Source organism: Coregonus lavaretus (assembly GCF_964263955.1).
Source record: "Coregonus lavaretus genome assembly, chromosome: 17".
NCBI lineage: Eukaryota > Metazoa > Chordata > Actinopteri > Salmoniformes > Salmonidae > Coregonus > Coregonus lavaretus.
The window spans coordinates 45,270,113-45,287,717 of NC_140004.1; the positions used below are offsets into that span (position 1 = coordinate 45,270,113).

The window sequence follows — 17,605 nt, forward strand, 5'->3', positions numbered from 1 at the left end:
GCTTCTATTTTGGGTTGTGATGGGGACAGTTGAACTCAGCTCATGAGGCATTTATACGTTATATATTCTTCAAGAGTATATGGGTCATTCCATATCCAGGAATTGAGTGCCTTTGCGTCCCTTTGATATTTTAATTACAAATTGTGCAGAAATATTGCATTTTAAATGCCTGCTATATTAAATGAAGTGCCATTTAATATAGACCAGATGGAAAATTCAATAAATCCAATTTTTTATATGAATAAAGACTTGCTAAATAGCCAAAATGCAGCATTTTAAAATATCCATCCTCTGTGACTTTTAAGATTTTAACCCACTTAACCCCAACATTTATTTAAGTTTTCACTATCGTTGTAAAGCCCTAGCTTTTATGTTGCTTTGACAAAGTCATTTCTGAAAAATATTATTTATTGCATGTGATTAGCGTTTAATTTTAAGTACAAAACAACCTGTTTTAGGTCAGCCTTGTTACGTGAACTGAACTCTCATTTTAATATTGTGAAACTATTCCTTTTTGTTTTATTCTAAAGAAACATTGAACATGTAATAGTCAGATCATAGTGTCAAATCAGGTGTGCTGAATGTCCTGTGCTTGCAGAAAGTGACAATTAGGTTAAATAAACGTTTTGTTTTCCTCACAAGTTACACTACTCAAAAGGCACCTAATGGGTTGAACAACCCATCATTAATGTAAATGTCCAGAAATGGATGTAGCAACTAAGGTGTCTAGCTTGAAGGGTTGTCCTAATGCCTGGGGCAAGTGAACTGAGCAGTAGTGCAAGTTGAGCCTGCTCAGAGCCCCAAACCGCAAAGAATTCCAGTACCCTAAAACTGATCTTTCTGGTTCCTCCCCATTGTTCAAGTGAAAGACAGACAATGGATGGCATTTATGGCAGTTGGGCAAATTGAGCTTTCTCTGAGATATTTTGAAACTGATAACCAAAATATAAATAATTCCAGTATTTTTCTGGTTCTTCCCCGGTGTGTAAGTGAAAGGCAGGCAATACTGTATGTTACATCTCTGCGTGTTAATAACTAATTCACTTTTTCGTGCAAGTGATCATTAAAAATATATATTTTAAAAAGCATGTGCTTTTCAGACCTAATGCCAATCCCTGGTGTGTGTGTGTGTGTGTGTGTGTGTGTGTGTGTGTGTGTGTGTGTGTGTGTGTGTGTGTGTGTGTGTGTGTGTGTGTGTGTGTGTGTGTGTGTGTGTGTACGTGCATGCAGTGTATTCCAGAACTGTGTGTGTGTGTGTGTGTGTGTGTGTGTGTGTGTGTGTGTACGTGCATGCAGTGTATTCCAGAACTGTGTGTGTGTGTGTGTGTGTGTGTGTGTGTGTGTGTGTGTGTGTGTGTGTGTGTGTGTGTGTGTGTGTGTGTGTGTGTGTGTGTGTGTGTGTGTGCATGCGGTGTATTCCAGCCCTAATTTAACACACCTGATTCTAACTAATCAGCTGCTCCTTAGAACTGTGATTGGCTGAATCGGGTGCTTGTATAGTGCTGGAGCAAAAGCCGGCACACCCATTAGCTCTCCAGGAGGACAGTTGGTGACTCCTGATTTAAACCAGTCTGTGTAGTTAGGCTACCTAATAGATCATGGATTTCTCCTTCTTATTTTCACAGAAGCTTGGCCAGAGCCCTCATCACAGGTACACAGGCCGTCTCCCTCCAGTGAGCAGCGGTTCCCGGGGTTCAGACATGACCTCTACGTCTCTGAGGGGGATCCTCCAGGCCGCCCTGTCCAGCCTCAACAGACAGATCAGGAGGGAGATATACCTCTCCCAGAAACTGGGCATGGTCGTCATCCCACTCTCTGGGACACGATAGGTCGGCCCAGAATGAAACGTCCAATGAAAGATATTCTACTTATGGACAGATTCTGGGACATTAAATAAATAGCATCTTGAAGAACCTGACTCCAAATATTTTATTTGTATTTTTATTAAGTTTGCAGAAACGACTGTGTGTGTGTATATATACAGTGAGGGAAAAAAAGTATTTGATCCCCTGCTGATTTTGTACATTTGCCCACTGACAAAGAAATGATCAGTCTATAATTTTAATGGTAGGTTTATTTGAACAGTGAGAGACAGAATAACAACAAAAAAATCCAGAAAACACATGGCAAAAATGTTATAAATTGATTTGCATTTTAATGAGGGAAATAAGTATTTGACCCCTCTGCAAAACATGACTTAGTACTTGGTGACAAAACCCTTGTTGGCAATCACAGAGGTCAGACGTTTCTTGTAGTTGGCCACCAGGTTTGCACACATCTCAGGAGGGATTTTGTCCCACTCCTCTTTGCAGATCTTCTCTAAGTCATTAAGGTTTCGAGGCTGACGTTTGGCAACTCGAACCTTCAGCTCCCTCCACAGATTTTCTATGGGATTAAGGTCTGGAGACTGGCTAGGCCACTCCAGGACCTTAATGTGCTTCTTCTTGAGCCACTCCTTTGTTGCCTTGGCCGTGTGTTTTGGGTCATTGTCATGCTGGAATACCCATCCACGACCCATTTTCAAGGCCCTGTCTGAGGGAAGGAGGTTCTCACCCAAGATTTGACGGTACATGGCCCCGTCCATTGTCCCTTTGATGGGGTGAAGTTGTCCTGTCCCCTTAACAGAAAAACACACCCAAAGTATGTTTCCACCTCCATGTTTGACGGTGGGGATGGTGTTCTTGGGGTCATAGGCAGCATTCCTCCTACTCCAAACACGGCGAGTTGAGTTGATGCCAAAGAGCTCCATTTTGGTCTCATCTGACCACAAAACTTTCACCCAGTTATCCTCTGAATCATTCAGATGTTCATTGGCAAACTTCAGACGGGCCTGTATATGTGCTTTCTTGAGCAGGGGGACCTTGCGGGCACTGCAGGATTTCAGTCCTTCACGGCGTAGTGTGTTACCAATTATTATCTTCATGACTATGGTCCCAGCTGCCTTGAAATTATTGACAAGATCCTCCCATGTAGTTATGGGCTGATTCCTCACCGTTCTCATGATCATTGCAACTCCACGAGGTGAGATCTTGCATGGAGCCCCAGGCCGAGGGAGATTGACAGTTATTTTGTGTTTCTTCCATTTGCGAATAATCGCACCAACTGCTGTCACCTTCTCACCAAGCTGCTTGGCGATGGTCTTGTAGCCCATTCCAGCCTTGTGTAGGTCTATAATCTTGTCCCTGACATCCTTGGAGAGCTCTTTGGTCTTGGCCATGGTGGAGAGTTTGGAATCTGATTGATTGATTGCTTCTGTGGACAGGTGTCTTTTATACAGGTAACAAACTGAGATTAGGAGCACTCCCTTTAAGAGTGTGCTCCTAATCTCAGCTTGTTACCTGTATAAAGGACACCTGGGAGCCAGAAATCTTTCTGATTGAGAGGGGGTCAAATACTTATTTCCCTCATTAAAATGCTAATCAATTTATAACATTTTTGACATGCGTTTTTCTGGATTTTTTTGTTGTTATTCTGTCTCTCACTGTTCAAATAAACCTACCATTAAAATTATAGACTGATCATTTCTTTGTCAGTGGGCAAACGTACAAAATCAGCAGGGGATCAAATACTTTTTCCCCTCACTGTATACTGCATAAGGACCATGTGTTGATCAATTGGAGATCACTAGGGTGCATCACAATTGTCTGAAGTGGGTTTCTCTCCTCCTCTCCTTAATATCTTTGACCTGAAAGCACAGGGCAGGTGAAAGGAAAATAGAATATGCCTACCAGGAATTTGCTTTTACATGTCCAGCTCTATATAGTGCAGATGGAGGAAAGAGAAGTAATTGAATGATATGGTGGTTGGCCAATGGGGTACAACTGCCACATAAAAATACTCACATTAAAATTTGAAAAAACATATAAAACACAAGCAATATCAAGGGGTCTTTGATAGCCTATTTAAAAAAAAATACATTTGATTTGTCACATGCTTGGTAAAGAAGAGGTGTAGACTAAATGCTTACTTACGGGTCATTTTCCGACAACGCAGAGATAAAGATACAAATATAGAAATAGTGACACGAGGAATAAATACACTGAATAACAATAACATGGCTACATACAGGAAGTACCAGTACCGAGTCCATGTGCAGGGGTACGAGGTAATTGAGGTGGCTATGTACCGTACATACAGGTAGCAGTCCGGTGTGTGTGTGCACAGTCAGTGAAAGCAGCCTTGTTTAGCAGTCTCATGGCTTTGGGGTAGAAGCTGTTCAGGGTCCTGTTGGTTCCAGACTTGATGCACTGGTACCGCTTGCCGTTCGGTAGCAGAGAGAACCATCTATGGCTTGTGTGGCTAGAGTCTTTAACAACATTATTTTTTTGGGGGGGGGCCTTCCTCTGACAATCCTGTGTTGTTTTCCTCTGATACGTTGTTAAAACACAATATTACCTGTTGTCAATCTCGTATCCTCAGTAGTTTTCTGGCAATCTTTTCTTCTTCTTCTTCTTCTGTGGGTTTTATGGCGGACTACAACCCAAAAAGGTGTATTGCTGCATCCAACTGGACGGGTTGAAACCAAAACAAGGTAAAAAATAAAATCCATACCTAATAGGGAAACTAACTTTATCCACCCAAATAAAAATTGTAAATTGACAAAACAAAACTCTCACTTCTTCCTTCTTTCTAATCTCCATATCTCCCTTCTCCGGCTCTAGGCCCTGAGGGGGTGGTACAGCTTGTGACAATATTCCATGTAACACCTTCGCCGAGAAATCTTTTAGCCCCAGGAACCGCTTAACTGAATCCACAATGATATCTATCTTTCTGGACCTTCTCTCCACCTTGGCAGTGCCATTAATCACCATAGCTGTAAAGGCCACAAAGTCCACCTTTAAAATGTCAGGATCCTGCTGGTGAAAGGCAACCGCTGCAGCCTGCAGTGAAGGCCTATCCACCACCATGGACTCTTCAGGAGCACCATTCAAAACCTCAACCCTTTTAACAGCTGCTGCATATGAAATGCTCTGGACAGCCCTGACTTTGGCCACCTCATTCTCTTTCACCCTTGTGGGGCATTCCAAAGACGTGGCTTCATGGTTCCCACCACAATTGCAACATGTCACATTTTCATCACTTTTATAACACATGATGTGATCTTTTCCACAACTTGGACATCTCGGCTTCTCCCTTCTGCAAACCCTTGAAACATGACCAAAAGCTTTACAATGATCACACTGCATTGGTCTTGGGATAAATGCTCTGACTCTGTAGTTAATATACCCCAACTGCACTCGAGTAGGGAGAGACTCCATATAAAAAAAACTCTTCACTTTTTCTTCATTCACCACACGATTCATTCGACCTGCATCAATCACTCCAGGAATATTTTTAATCTCTTCAACATCGACTTCCCACGAGAGGCCAGATATAACCCCCTTGAGGGGTGCCCTGTTCCTAAGAGACACACACGACACTTCAAACTGATCAAATCGGGTGAGACGCAACACACGTTTCTTCTGGTCCGCAGAAGCACAAAAAATCCAAACAAGCCCGCTCGTGATCCTCACAGCCTTCACTTTACCCAGCACTCTCTCCACCAGTTTGGATATCTCAAATGGATTCCTCCAGATTGGTATTCGATCAGTTGCTCCTCATTAACAAACCGTCCTCCTACTAGATACGAAGTTACATTCTCCTCACTGTACTCTACTTGGCTCCGTTTTCCATTCTTTTGGACAATATTCCAAATCTCCTTAATTCTACCGCCATTAGATTCAGAATCCACTTCATCATCCGCTTCCGCCATCTTTTTCCGTCTCCAGCCCTACGGTCACTTGCGGGGGCCGGCAATCTTTTCATTTCCGCTTTCCGAATGAATTTATTAATATGCATGACGTCACAAGTGCTTCAACCAATCACAGAACAGCATGTGTTATCCTTTACTTCCGTGTTCAGGGACTTGTCAAGCTCTGATTGGTTTACATTAGCATTAAGGTTTGAAAGTGCCTGTCCTCGAGCTTTATATCCTCTCGTTCTCGATTATGTCCATATAGACACAACAATGGGATTAATTCACGCTCTCCGCGGCTTCATCAAATCATTTTTGGTCGTTCTTTTGTGGTCCAAATGCGAGGGTCGGGAGTCCGAGTTCAACTATGTCACCTGCGGTTCGCTTGTGAAATTGCTGAACACGAGACACAACGTTCGGCTGCACTCCCATGATGTCAAATACGGTTCAGGTAAGCCATCATCATCAACCTTCATCACTAGAGAACTTCATCATCAACCTTCCTCAAAAAGTTAAGTTAGGCTATTGACCAATAATCAATGTCGTTCAATCAGAACATTGGTGTGTTTCAATCAATGAACAAATACAGCAAGCCTAACCTATAACAAGCAATAAACCGGTTGGTCCTCATATCAGTCGGTCCTACAAGTCAGAAGGAGAGATTTAAGCTAAATGTATAACGCGTTTAAATGAGTATAGAACAACCATAAACTCTCTGTTTAGTTTAAATGGCTGTTATTTATGTGCACTCTAGTCGAGAATCGAGCTCGCAACAATGTATCAATCGATGAGTGGAACGGCGTTGTAACGATGTATTCCATCAATCCATAGTCAAACATTTTATAGCAACAAAATAAGCAGGTGGTTACATTCAAGTGTGGCTATTGGATACATTTCTTATCTTTTTAACCCCTGATCGAGACATAGGAGGTAGTAGGTCTAGTCTAGTATAGCTTACAGTAAAATGGAAGCTTAGCCGTTCATGCAAATCTTGCCATTGCCATCCCCAGAGAGGTGTCAGTTGCACCGGACGCAGGTGTACTGTAGTCTAATACACAACAGAACCCACAGGGGGAAGGATTTAACTGTAACACATACTACAGGTGTAGCCAGTCATTCCTTGTCACGGGTGGAATTAAAAACTGACCTCAATTATTCAAACCAAGCTTTACTTTTGGTGTTCTTGAGGCTAAACCTATGGGCTTAGTGCTCTACTTGACTGTTCCCTAAACTGGTAGGCTATATGGAAGGTTTAAACTATGTATAGCACACAACACTACCCTGTAGTCTTCTATTTGAACTGACACCACTCTGGCTAGAAAGAGGAGAATGAGGTAAAGCTGTTGGCAGGTTGAGGTAAAGCTGTTGGCAGGTTGAGGTAAAGCTGTTGGCAGGTTGAGGTAAAGCTGTTGGCAGGTTGAGGTAAAGCTGTTGGCAGGTTGAGGTAAAGCTGTTGGCAGGTTGAGGTAAAGCTGTTGGCAGGTTGAGGTAAAGCTGTTGGCGGTTGAGGTAAAGCTGTTGGCGGGTTGAGGTAAAGCTGTTGGCGGGTTGAGGTAAAGCTGTTGGCAGGTTGAGGTAAAGCTGTTGGCAGGTTGAGGTAAAGCTGTTGGCGGTTGAGGTAAAGCTGTTGGCGGGTTGAGGTAAAGCTGTTGGCGGGTTGAGGTAAAGCTGTTGACTCCTTTTAAACTGTAGGTAGTGGGCAGCAGTCTGTGACGGGGGTTGAGAGTGCAGACGATGCCAACAGTTACTGGAGGATTCGGGGGAAGCCCAACGGGACCTGCCAACGCGGCGTGCCAATCCAGTGTGGGCAGGCCATCCGCATCACGCACATGACCACGGGACGCAACCTCCACACACACCACTTCAGCTCGCCGCTGTCCAACAACCAGGTAAGAGAGGCAGTGGGCACACACACACACACACACACACACACACACACACCACTAGGTGGCTGCTGTCAATACTCAGGTAATACAACACACACACACACACATACGCAATTTTAGCTAGTCACTGTCCCGCAACCAGGTAACAAACACAAATACACACACCACTAACCCACAATGCTGTCCATCAACCTTTAGGAGGTGAGTGCGTTCGGTGAGAATGGCGAGGGGGATGACCTGGACGTGTGGAAGGTGCAGTGTGACGGCTCCATCTGGGAGCGGGACGAGGCGGTGCGCTTCAAACACGTTGGCACAGACGCCTTCCTGACCGTGACGGGCGAGCAGTACGGCCACCCCATCCGCGGGCAGAGGGAGGTGCACGGCATGGGCACTGCCAACCACAACAACTACTGGAAGGCTATGGAGGGCGTCTTCATTCAGCCCAGCCAGGAGCCACTGAGACACAATCATGAAGAGTTCTGATGACATCAACAACACTGTGCCACGACAAGCTCTGTCATCATCAACAACACTGCACCACGACGAGCTCTGATGATGTCATCAGACATCACATAATGCACAGCGAGGATACATCTGAAACTAACCCTATTCCCTATTCCATAATATACACTGAGTGTACCAAACATTAAGAATACCTTCCTAATATTGAGTTTTCCCTCAGAACAGCCTCAATTCGTTGGGGCATGGACTCTACAAGGTGTCGAAAGCGTTCCACAGGGATGCTGGCCCATGTTGACTCCAATGCTTCCCACAGTTGTGTTTAGTTGGCTGGATGTCCGTTGGGTGGTGGACCATTATTGATACACACAGGAAACTGTTGAGCGTGAAAAACCCAGCAGCGTTGCAGTTCTTGACACACTCAAACCGGTACGCCTGGCACCTACTACCATACCCTGTTCAAAGCCACTTAAATATTTTGTCTTGTCCATTCACTCTCTGAATGGCACACTTAGGGGGTGTGGTTGTGATGTGTATGGTTGCGGTGGAAACGTGGGTCTGAGCAGGTGTGATGTCATTGATGTTTGTTGAAATGTGTGTGTGCGCCTGTTTACTGTCTTTTGTTAAAGTATGGTTGTTATTATAAAAAATATATATAGAAAATGTATGTATTAAACATTTTTATGGCACACACACAATCCATGTCTCAAGGCTTAAAAATCATTCTTTAACCTGTCTCCTCCCCTTCATCTACTCTGATTTTGAAGTGGATTTAACTGGTGACATCAATAAGGGATCATAGCTTTCACCTGGTCAGTCTATGTCATGGAAAGAGCAGGTGTTCCTAATGGTTTGTACACTCAGTGTGAGCCCACATGGCTTTGATCAAAGGTAGTGCACTAAATGGGGAATAGGGGGCCATTTCAGACACTAGTCACCTAGTCTGCTGCAGGAGGACACTGATGCATTCTCATTACCCAACCAGGACCAATGGGGATGAGCACTGACTACTGAATACAGGCTCACATTAGGAGCATTAGGGAGATGAGAGATTTGTCTGACAATGATAATCAGTTGATATTTTGAATTTGACAACTTTGAACAAGATGGAAGTGAAGAATTTGGCTATGATTAGTTTCAGCGGGAAATGTGGATGTAATTCGGGTTGATGGTCACTCACCTGTGTACTCCTCAGCGACAGACTGCACAGATCCTGATGCTAATAAAAACTAAAACATTCACTGGATTAGTATTCACTTGATCGCTTGCAACCAAGGTCCCCCCCACTAGTTAGTAAATGTAGTATCTATCTATGGGTGAATGCCTTGGCTATGAAGAGCTCTCATTTAGACACCACATAGTGTGCTGTAAGTCCTTTTCCCAATAGATATGACTCACCTTACTGATCCTCTGTGCTTTTGGGGAGTGTTTTCTTCTTGTGTTTAGACTTGTATGTTTATGTCAGGATGTTTTATTTGTGTAAGGTGAAGAAGAAGATCGTATGACATGATTTTTGTTTTAAACCTTTTTTTATTTTACTCATCCATCTGTTCATTGTGTCATCCAGGTGGATATGTTATACTGTAAATACAACTCGAAGGTATGAAAAGACACCTTAGTTTGGGTTATAGGTAGCTGTGTCTGTTGCTCCCTCAATGATAAATACATAAAACAATGAAATGTCCAATATTGTCTAGTGTTACCTGAATCCCCTGTGTGTACCTGCTGCGAGTAAATCAATAACTGGCTTGAAAACCAGAAATTTGACGGACTAGAGAAACCGATGACTTCTCCAGTTCACAGAAACGATGTTCCAAAGACCGAGTGGTGATCAGCTGCGGTCAGTGGAGCTGCTTTTATAAACAGGTAACATTAGAACTGATACAGTCGGAGAAGACAGACAACCTATTCAGGTTATTTATCACACTCAATAACAGGGTTATATTATAAATCCATTAATCTCCCGAGTGGCGCAGTGGTCTAAGGCACTGCATCGCAGTGCTAGCTGTGCCACTGGTTTCGAATCCAGGCTCTGTCGTAGGCGGCCGCGACCGGGAGACCTATGGGGTGGCGCACAATTGGTCCAGGGTAGGGGAGGGAATGGCCGGCAGGGATGTAGCTCAGTTGGTAGAGCATGGCGTTTGCAACGCCAGGGTTGTGGGTTCGATTCCCACGGGGGGCCAGTATGAGAAGAAAAAAAATATGTATGCACTAACTGTAAGTCGCTCTAGATAAGAGCATCTGCTAAATGACAAAAAAATTAAATAAATAAAAAATGTAAATGTAATACAAACAAATTTAATAATAATAAATAGAACACCAACTAACCCTTCACTAATTAAAAATCCACTACTTTGACCCAATTTGCTCCTTCAGCAGCCTGGGAGGACACCCTGTAACCTTTCTAAAGTCAAATCTCATATACCCAAATACTTCTCTGCAGCTGCCACCACAACATCTATTTTCTGTGATTTACGTTCCATTTCTGCGGCACAGTTAACAACCGTCGCTATGAACGCTAAGAAGGCAACCTTACTGAAGCATATCCACGACATGACCAACAGCTCGTCAAACATCTCATTCCAAAATCATGGGCATTAATATGGAGTTGGTCCCCCCTTTGCTGCTATAACAGCCTCCGATCTTCTGGGAAGGCTTTCTACTAGATGTTGGAACATTGCAGAGGGGGACTTGCTTCCATTCAGCCACAAGCATTAGTGAGGTCGGGCACTGATTTTGGGCGTTTAGGCCTGGTTTACAGTCGGCGTTCCAATTCATCCCAAAGTCTGTTTGATGAGGTTGAGGTCAGGACACTGTGAAGGCCAGTCAAGTTCTTCCACACCGATCTCAACAAACCATTTCTGTATGGACCTCGCTTTGTGCACGGAGGCATTGTCATGCTGAAACAGGAAAGGGCCTTCCCCCCACAAAGTTGGAAGCACAGAATCATCTAGAATGTCATCGTATGCTGTAGCGTTAATATTTCCCTTCACTGGAACTAAGGAGCCTGAACCATGAAAAACAGCCCCAGACCATTATTCCTCCTCCACTAAACTTTACAGTTGGCACTATGCATTCAGGCAGGTAGAGTTATCCTGGCATAAGCCAAACCCAGATTCATCCATCGGGCTGCCAGATGGTGAAGCGTGATTCATCACTCCAGAGAATGTGTTTTCACTGCTCCAGAGTCCAATGGCGGCGAGCTTTACACCATTCCAGCCGACGCTCTGCATTGCGCGTGGTGATCTTAGGCTTGTGTGCGGCTGCTCGGCCATGGAAACTCATTTCATGAAGCTCCCGACGAACAGTTCTTGTGCTGAAGTTGCTTCCAGAGGCAGTTTGGAACTCAGTAGTGAGTGTTGCAACCGAGGACAGACGATTTTTACGCGGGACGCGCTTCAGCACTCGGTGATCCCGTTCTGTGAGCTTGTGTGGCCTACCACTTTGCGGCTGAGCCGTTGTTGTTCCTAGATGTTTCCACTTCACAATAACAGCACTTAAAGTTGACCGGGGCAGCTCTAGCAGGGCAGACATTTTACGAACTGACTTGTTGGAAAGGTGGCATCCTATGACTGTGCCACGTTGAAAGTCACTGAGCTCTTCAGTAAGGCCATTCTACTGCCAATGGAGATTGCATGGCTGTGTGCTCGATTTTATACACCTGTCAGCAACGGGTGTGGCTGAAATAGCCGAATCCCCTAATTTGAAGGGGTGTCCACATACCTTTGTATATATAGTGTATCACTCGTTGGCCTATCCCTCTATGCTGGCACAGATCTACTATTCACAGAGATCCATCCTCCTCTACTTTCTTCACTGTCTCAACATACGACACCTTCTGCACTACTCTGACTCTAGCCACCTCAACCTGCCTCTCTCCTACCGGACACTTCAGAACCCCAGCAACATGTGCATCCCTATAGTCGACACACACAACTTTATCCACCAAAACTACACAATCCTCTATCCAATGCCCTCCTGCACACATCCCACATCTTGGAATCTCCGTCCTACACACTGCTGCGACATGACCATAAACATTGCACCTGAAACAACACAGTGGATTCGGCACAAAAGCTCGAACAGGATAACTGATACAGTGTATTCGGAAAGTATTCAGACCCCTTGGCTTTTTCCACATTTTGTTACGTTACAGCCTTATTCTAAAATTTATAAAATTATTTTATTTCTCATAAATCTACACACAATACCCCATAATGACAAAGCTAAAACAGTTTTTTATATATTTTTGCAAATCTATTAGAAAATAAAAACAGAAATACCTTATTTAAATAATAATTCAGCCCTTTGCTATGAGACTCGAAATTGAGCTCAGGTGCATCCTGTTTCCATTGATCATCCTTGAGATGTTTTTACAACTTGATTGGAGTCCACCTGTGGTGAATTCAATTGATTGGACATGATTTCGAAAGGCACACACCTGTCTATATAAGGTCCCACAGTTGACAGTGCATGTCAGAGCAAAAACCAAGCCATGAGGTCGAAGGAATTGTCCGTAGAGCTCCGAGACAGGATTGTGTCGCGACACGGATCTTGGGAAGGGTACTAAAACATTTCTGCAGCTTTGAAGGACCCCAAGAACACAGTGGCTTCCATCATTCTTAAATGGAAGAAGTTTGGAACCACCAAGACTCTTCCTAAAGCTGGCCACCCAGACAAACTGAGCAATCGGTGGAGAAGGGCCTTGGTCAGGGAGGTGACCAAAAACCCAATGGTCACTCTGAAAGAGCTCTAGAGTTCCTCTGTTGAGATGGGAGAACCTTCCAGAAGGACAACCATCTCTGCAGCACTCCACCAATCAGGCCTTTATGGTAGAGTGGCCAGACGGAAGCCACTCCTCAGTAAAAGGCACATGACAGCCCGCTTGGAGTTTGCCAAAAGGCACCTAAAGACTCTCTGGTCTGGTGAAACTAAGATTGACCTCTTTGGCCAGAATGCCAAGCGTGACGCTCTGGAGGAAACCTGGCACCATCCCTACGGTGAAGCATGGTGGTGGCAGCATCATGCTGTGGGGATGTTTTTCAGCGACAGGGACTGGGAGACTAGTCAGGATCAAGGGAAAGATGAATGGGGAGAGATCCTTGATGAAAACCTGCTCCAGAGCGCTCAGGACTTCAGACTGGGGCGAAGGTTCACCTTCCAACAGGACAACGACCCTAAGCACACAGCCAAGACAATGCAGGAGTGGCTTCGGGACAAGTCTCTGAATGTCCTTGAGTGGCCCAGCCAGAGCCCGGACTTGAACCCGATCTAACATCTCTGGAGAGACCTGAAAATAGCTGTGCAGCGAAGCTCCCCATCCAACCTGACAGAGCTTGACAGGATCTGCAGAGAAGAATGGGAGAAACTCCCCAAATAAAGGTGTGCCAAGCTTGTAGCGTCATACCCAAGAAGACTCGAGGCTGTAATCGCTGCCAAAGGTGCTTCAACAAATTACTGAGTAAAGGGTCTGAATACTTATGAAAATCTGATATTTATTTTTTTGCAATACATTTGCAAAAATTTCTAAAAACCTATTTTTGCTTTGTCATTATGGGGTATTGTGTGTAGATTGATGAAGGAAATAAGGCTGTAACGTAACAAAATGTGGAAAATGTCAAGGGGTCTGAATACTTTCCGAATGCACTGTATATCCTAACATGACCTTGTCTGGTAGAGGCTCAAAAACGACTGACAGTGACTCCTCTGTTTCACCACGCTCACCACCGGGTTGGCGTCGCACCAAACGGCGGATATCACAAATACCAGGAATCGTCAACTTCAATTGCTCCATCTCCACACTTAACACTACCCCAGAAATCACTCCTTTCATTGGTGCCCTGTTCTTAAGAGCAAAGCAAGAAACAGATCTAGACCCAAGTTGCGTGACACGGAGCGCCTGCTCTGGTCAGAAGAAACACAAACAAATATCACAAGTCCACTACAGGTTACCTTCACTGATTCAACTGCACCAAACTCCTTTCCCACCCACCCTGAAACCACAAATGGATCCGCCAAAAGGCAAGGATCCACTTTCTCAAAAAATGTCACTCCTACTGGACCAGATTCTTCTTTATCATGTCCATTGATGCCAGGCTCGGGTTCCGAGCTCTTCACCACACCTTCCACCTTACTTAACTCGCCCTCATTCACTTCCATTTCACCTCCAGAACTCGTTCTGGCTCACGGCTCACTCTGCTTGCACTAGACACCTATCTTCTTCAACACCTCATCTACACTTTTATCTTCCTCCAATTCAAATCCAACCTCTGCTTTCCTCATTCTCTTGGACCTCTTCTTCCTCTTCTTCCTCCTCAGAAATCCACCTTTCTGTGTCGCTGTCCCAATGTTCCTCTTCTCCCGACTTTGCTTGCGCCCCTGTGTCATCCCGACGTTAACTCAATCTCTTCTCCAGGCGCCGACATTTTGAGAGTATGAGCAGGTGGCCACACCCCCAAACTCAACTCTGTTCCCGTCGCGGCTGAAAACTATCAGCTCTTTCTTGGTACACAGCTCAACCAAAGCTCTCGCTGACGCCATAACTCTGCAGCACCACTGAGGATATCTCAGTTTTAAAGTAGTCAACTTTCTTCTTCTTTTGTGTTTGAAAAAAAGTGTAAAGCTAATGTTGGTGATTTACCGCATCCTACAGTGCTGGAATCCCGAACCGAATATTGTGTGGCATTCATTTATTGTGGCCACTAGATGGCAGTGATATAGGTTAAAGCCAATTACTAACCATAGGCAGGCAAGACATTTTGATGAAGACAATGCTTAGATCATTGGCTAATTGCTCCCAACCCTTAGGGATTCCCACCCTGTTGACTACTTTAAAATGGTGGAAGCCCTGAATGGAGTCCTCTATCGATCTCTATGAGTTTGACTCTGCTACCTCCATGCACAGGGCTGATCCTGGATCAGTGTGGAGGGAGTGGTGGGCGGATGGCTGCAGAGCTAGAGAGTCATACACCCCTTCGCTCCTTGTTACTGCACTGAGAGACTGATAGGTGGCCCTACTAGCTTCCACTGGGGTTCTCTCTGGTAGCTGTGGTGCCTGGGTCAGCTGTCACATTATCATTGGTAGCAGCAGCTCCAGCGCCTGGCGGAAGAGTCATGTAAATGGGATTCCCCTGAGGTTGGGATGAGAGCTGGAAGTAGAGAGCGAGTGCCGCGGTCGTGAGTTTTGAGTAGAGGAGCAGCACTCCAATCAGGCTGTAGCAGATGATCGGTTCCAACGCTGGAGTAGTCGTGTCACACAAACACAAACCCGACTGGAGGACTAGGGGATGGGGGTGTGATTTCAGGACTAGGGGATTGGGGTGTGATTTCAGGAATAGGGGATGGGGGTGTGATTTCAGGACTAGGGGATTGGGGTGTGTCCAACTCCCTCCCAGTGCAGGCGTACACCCCCTCATCAACTGCCATCACCTTGGAAATCACCAACCCCAATCCAAACATTCCGTTTCCACGGTGGATCAATTCCATCCGTGAAGCACTGAGCTGAGCGCTCTGTCACATTTATGCCCCTGTTCGGTTCCGAAGGTGAAGAGCTCCTCCAAATGGGGCTTCTTCTCAGCGCCCAGGTGATGGACTGGTCGGTGGAGACGCGGAAGTGGAGCGGAAGAGGGACAGGTTGGTGGCGCCGACTGCTGACGTTGCAGGTGAGGGTGATGTCACCACCCTCTGGGTCTACGGACTGAGGGTTCTCTGGCAATACCCTCAGGGTGTCCTGCAATAACTTGAAGCGTCATGTCTGCCTGGGAGGTTCCATAGTAGGTAACGGCATGGCATTGGTCCCGCTGCCTGGTAATCTCACTGACTGTATTCTCAGCTCTACTGCGCTGTTCGACAGCCGCTCCACACTGATGTCACCAATGTTAACACGGTCTCTTAAGTGACTTTTCTGGGTTCTGCCGGCGAGAGTGGAGTTGATCTCTACGCTGTCGCCAAGCCCTAGCTCCCCTTGCTGCTCAGTCCAACGAAAATGCTCTCCGGGATCTTCGTAATCTGTGATATGACAGCGTAGCAACATGGGTTGACCCTCCAAATGGATCAGAGAACCAGGAGAGACAAGGAGAGTCATTATTTTTGCCAGAGCACAGATCTGGAAAACACACACACACACAAAGAGAGCGAGCACAATGTATGTGGAGGTGGAGATATTATAAACACATAAACACAGAGATATTCATGGACCCTGGGACTAAACATCTCCCTCTGCAACTGGATCGTGGACTTCCTGACGGGCCGCCCCCAGTTGGTAAGGGTAGGCAACAGGCAACAACACATCTGCCACGCTGATCCTCAACACTGGGGCCCCTCAGGGGTTCGTGCTTAGTCCCCTCCTGTACTCCTTGTTCACCCACGACTGTGTAGCCAAGCACGACTCCAACACCATCATTAAGTTTGCTGACGACACAACAGTGGTGGGCCTGATCACCGACAACGATGAGACAGCCTATAGGGAGGAGGTCGTGTGGTGCCAGGACAACAACCTCTCCCTCAATGTGAGCAAGACAAAGGAGCTGATTGTGGACCACAGTAAAAGGAGGGCCGAACAGGCCCCCATTAACACCGACGGGGCTGTAGTGGAGTGGGTCGAGAGTTTCAAGTTCCTTGGTGTCCACATCACTCATGGTCCAAACACACCAAGACATTCGTGAAGAGGGCACGACAACACCTTTTCCCCCTCAGGAGACTGAAAAGATTTGGCATGGGTCCCCAGATCCTCAAAAAGTTATACAGCTGCACCATTGAGAGTATCTTGAAAGGTTGCATCACCGCCTGGTATGGCAACTGCTCGGCATCCGACCGTAAGGCGCTACAGAGGGTAGTGCGTACGGCCCAGTACATCACTCAAATCAAATCAAATTAAATTGTATTGGTCACATACACATATTTAGCAGATGTTATTGCGGGTGTAGCAAAATGCTTGTGTTTCTAGCTCCAACAGTGCAGTAGTATCTAACAATTCACAACAATACACATAATACACAAATCTAAAAGTAGAAGAAGGGAATTAAGAAATATATAAATATTAGGATGAGCACTGGGGCCAAGCTTCCTGCCATCCAGGACCTCTATACCAGGCGGTGTCAGAGGAAGAACCCAAAAAATTGTCAAAGACTCCAGTCACCCAAGTCTCTCTGTCCTGCGGTACCGGAGCACCAAGTCTAGGTCCAAAAGGCTCCTTAACCGCTTAGTGGTTAAGAGCGTAGTGCCAGTAACCGAAAGGTCGTTGGTTCTAATCCCCGAGCCGACTAGGTGAAAAATCTGTCGATGTTCCCTTGAGCAAGGCACTTATCCATAATTACTCCTGTAAGTCGCTCTGGATAAGAGCGTCTGCTAAATGACTAAAATGTAAAAAAATAAAAAAAAATATCTATGCATAGTCACTTTACCCCTACCTACATGTACAAATTACGGTACCCCCTTTATATAGCCTCGTTATTGTGTTACTTTTTATTTTATTTTTTACTTTAGTTTATTTAGTAAATATTTCCTTAACTCTATTTCTTGAACTGCA

The 17,605-nt window shown here is 45.3% G+C and overlaps 1 protein-coding gene across 1 annotated transcript; it reads left to right on the plus strand.

Moving 5' to 3' along the window:
* Positions 1-5,913: 5,913 nt before the first annotated feature.
* LOC311144594 (stromal cell-derived factor 2-like) lies at positions 5,914-9,320 on the plus strand. The gene is made up of 3 exons (XM_084180627.1): positions 5,914-6,185; positions 7,427-7,623; positions 7,819-9,320. The coding sequence occupies exons 1-3, from the start codon at positions 6,008-6,010 to the stop codon at positions 8,101-8,103; spliced, it is 660 nt and encodes a 219-aa protein (XP_084036753.1). The 5' UTR covers positions 5,914-6,007; the 3' UTR covers positions 8,104-9,320.
* The last annotated feature ends 8,285 nt before the right edge of the window (positions 9,321-17,605 follow it).

Excerpts from the sequence above, each read along its gene's own strand:
- LOC311144594 (XM_084180627.1), top strand. The coding sequence starts at position 6,008 with ATGGGATTAATTCACGCTCTCCGCGGCTTCATCAAATCATTTTTGGTC. Across the intron at positions 6,186-7,426 it reads TGATGTCAAATACGGTTCAG|GTAGTGGGCAGCAGTCTGTG; the intron begins GTAAGCCATCAT and ends TTTAAACTGTAG. Across the intron at positions 7,624-7,818 it reads CGCCGCTGTCCAACAACCAG|GAGGTGAGTGCGTTCGGTGA; the intron begins GTAAGAGAGGCA and ends ATCAACCTTTAG.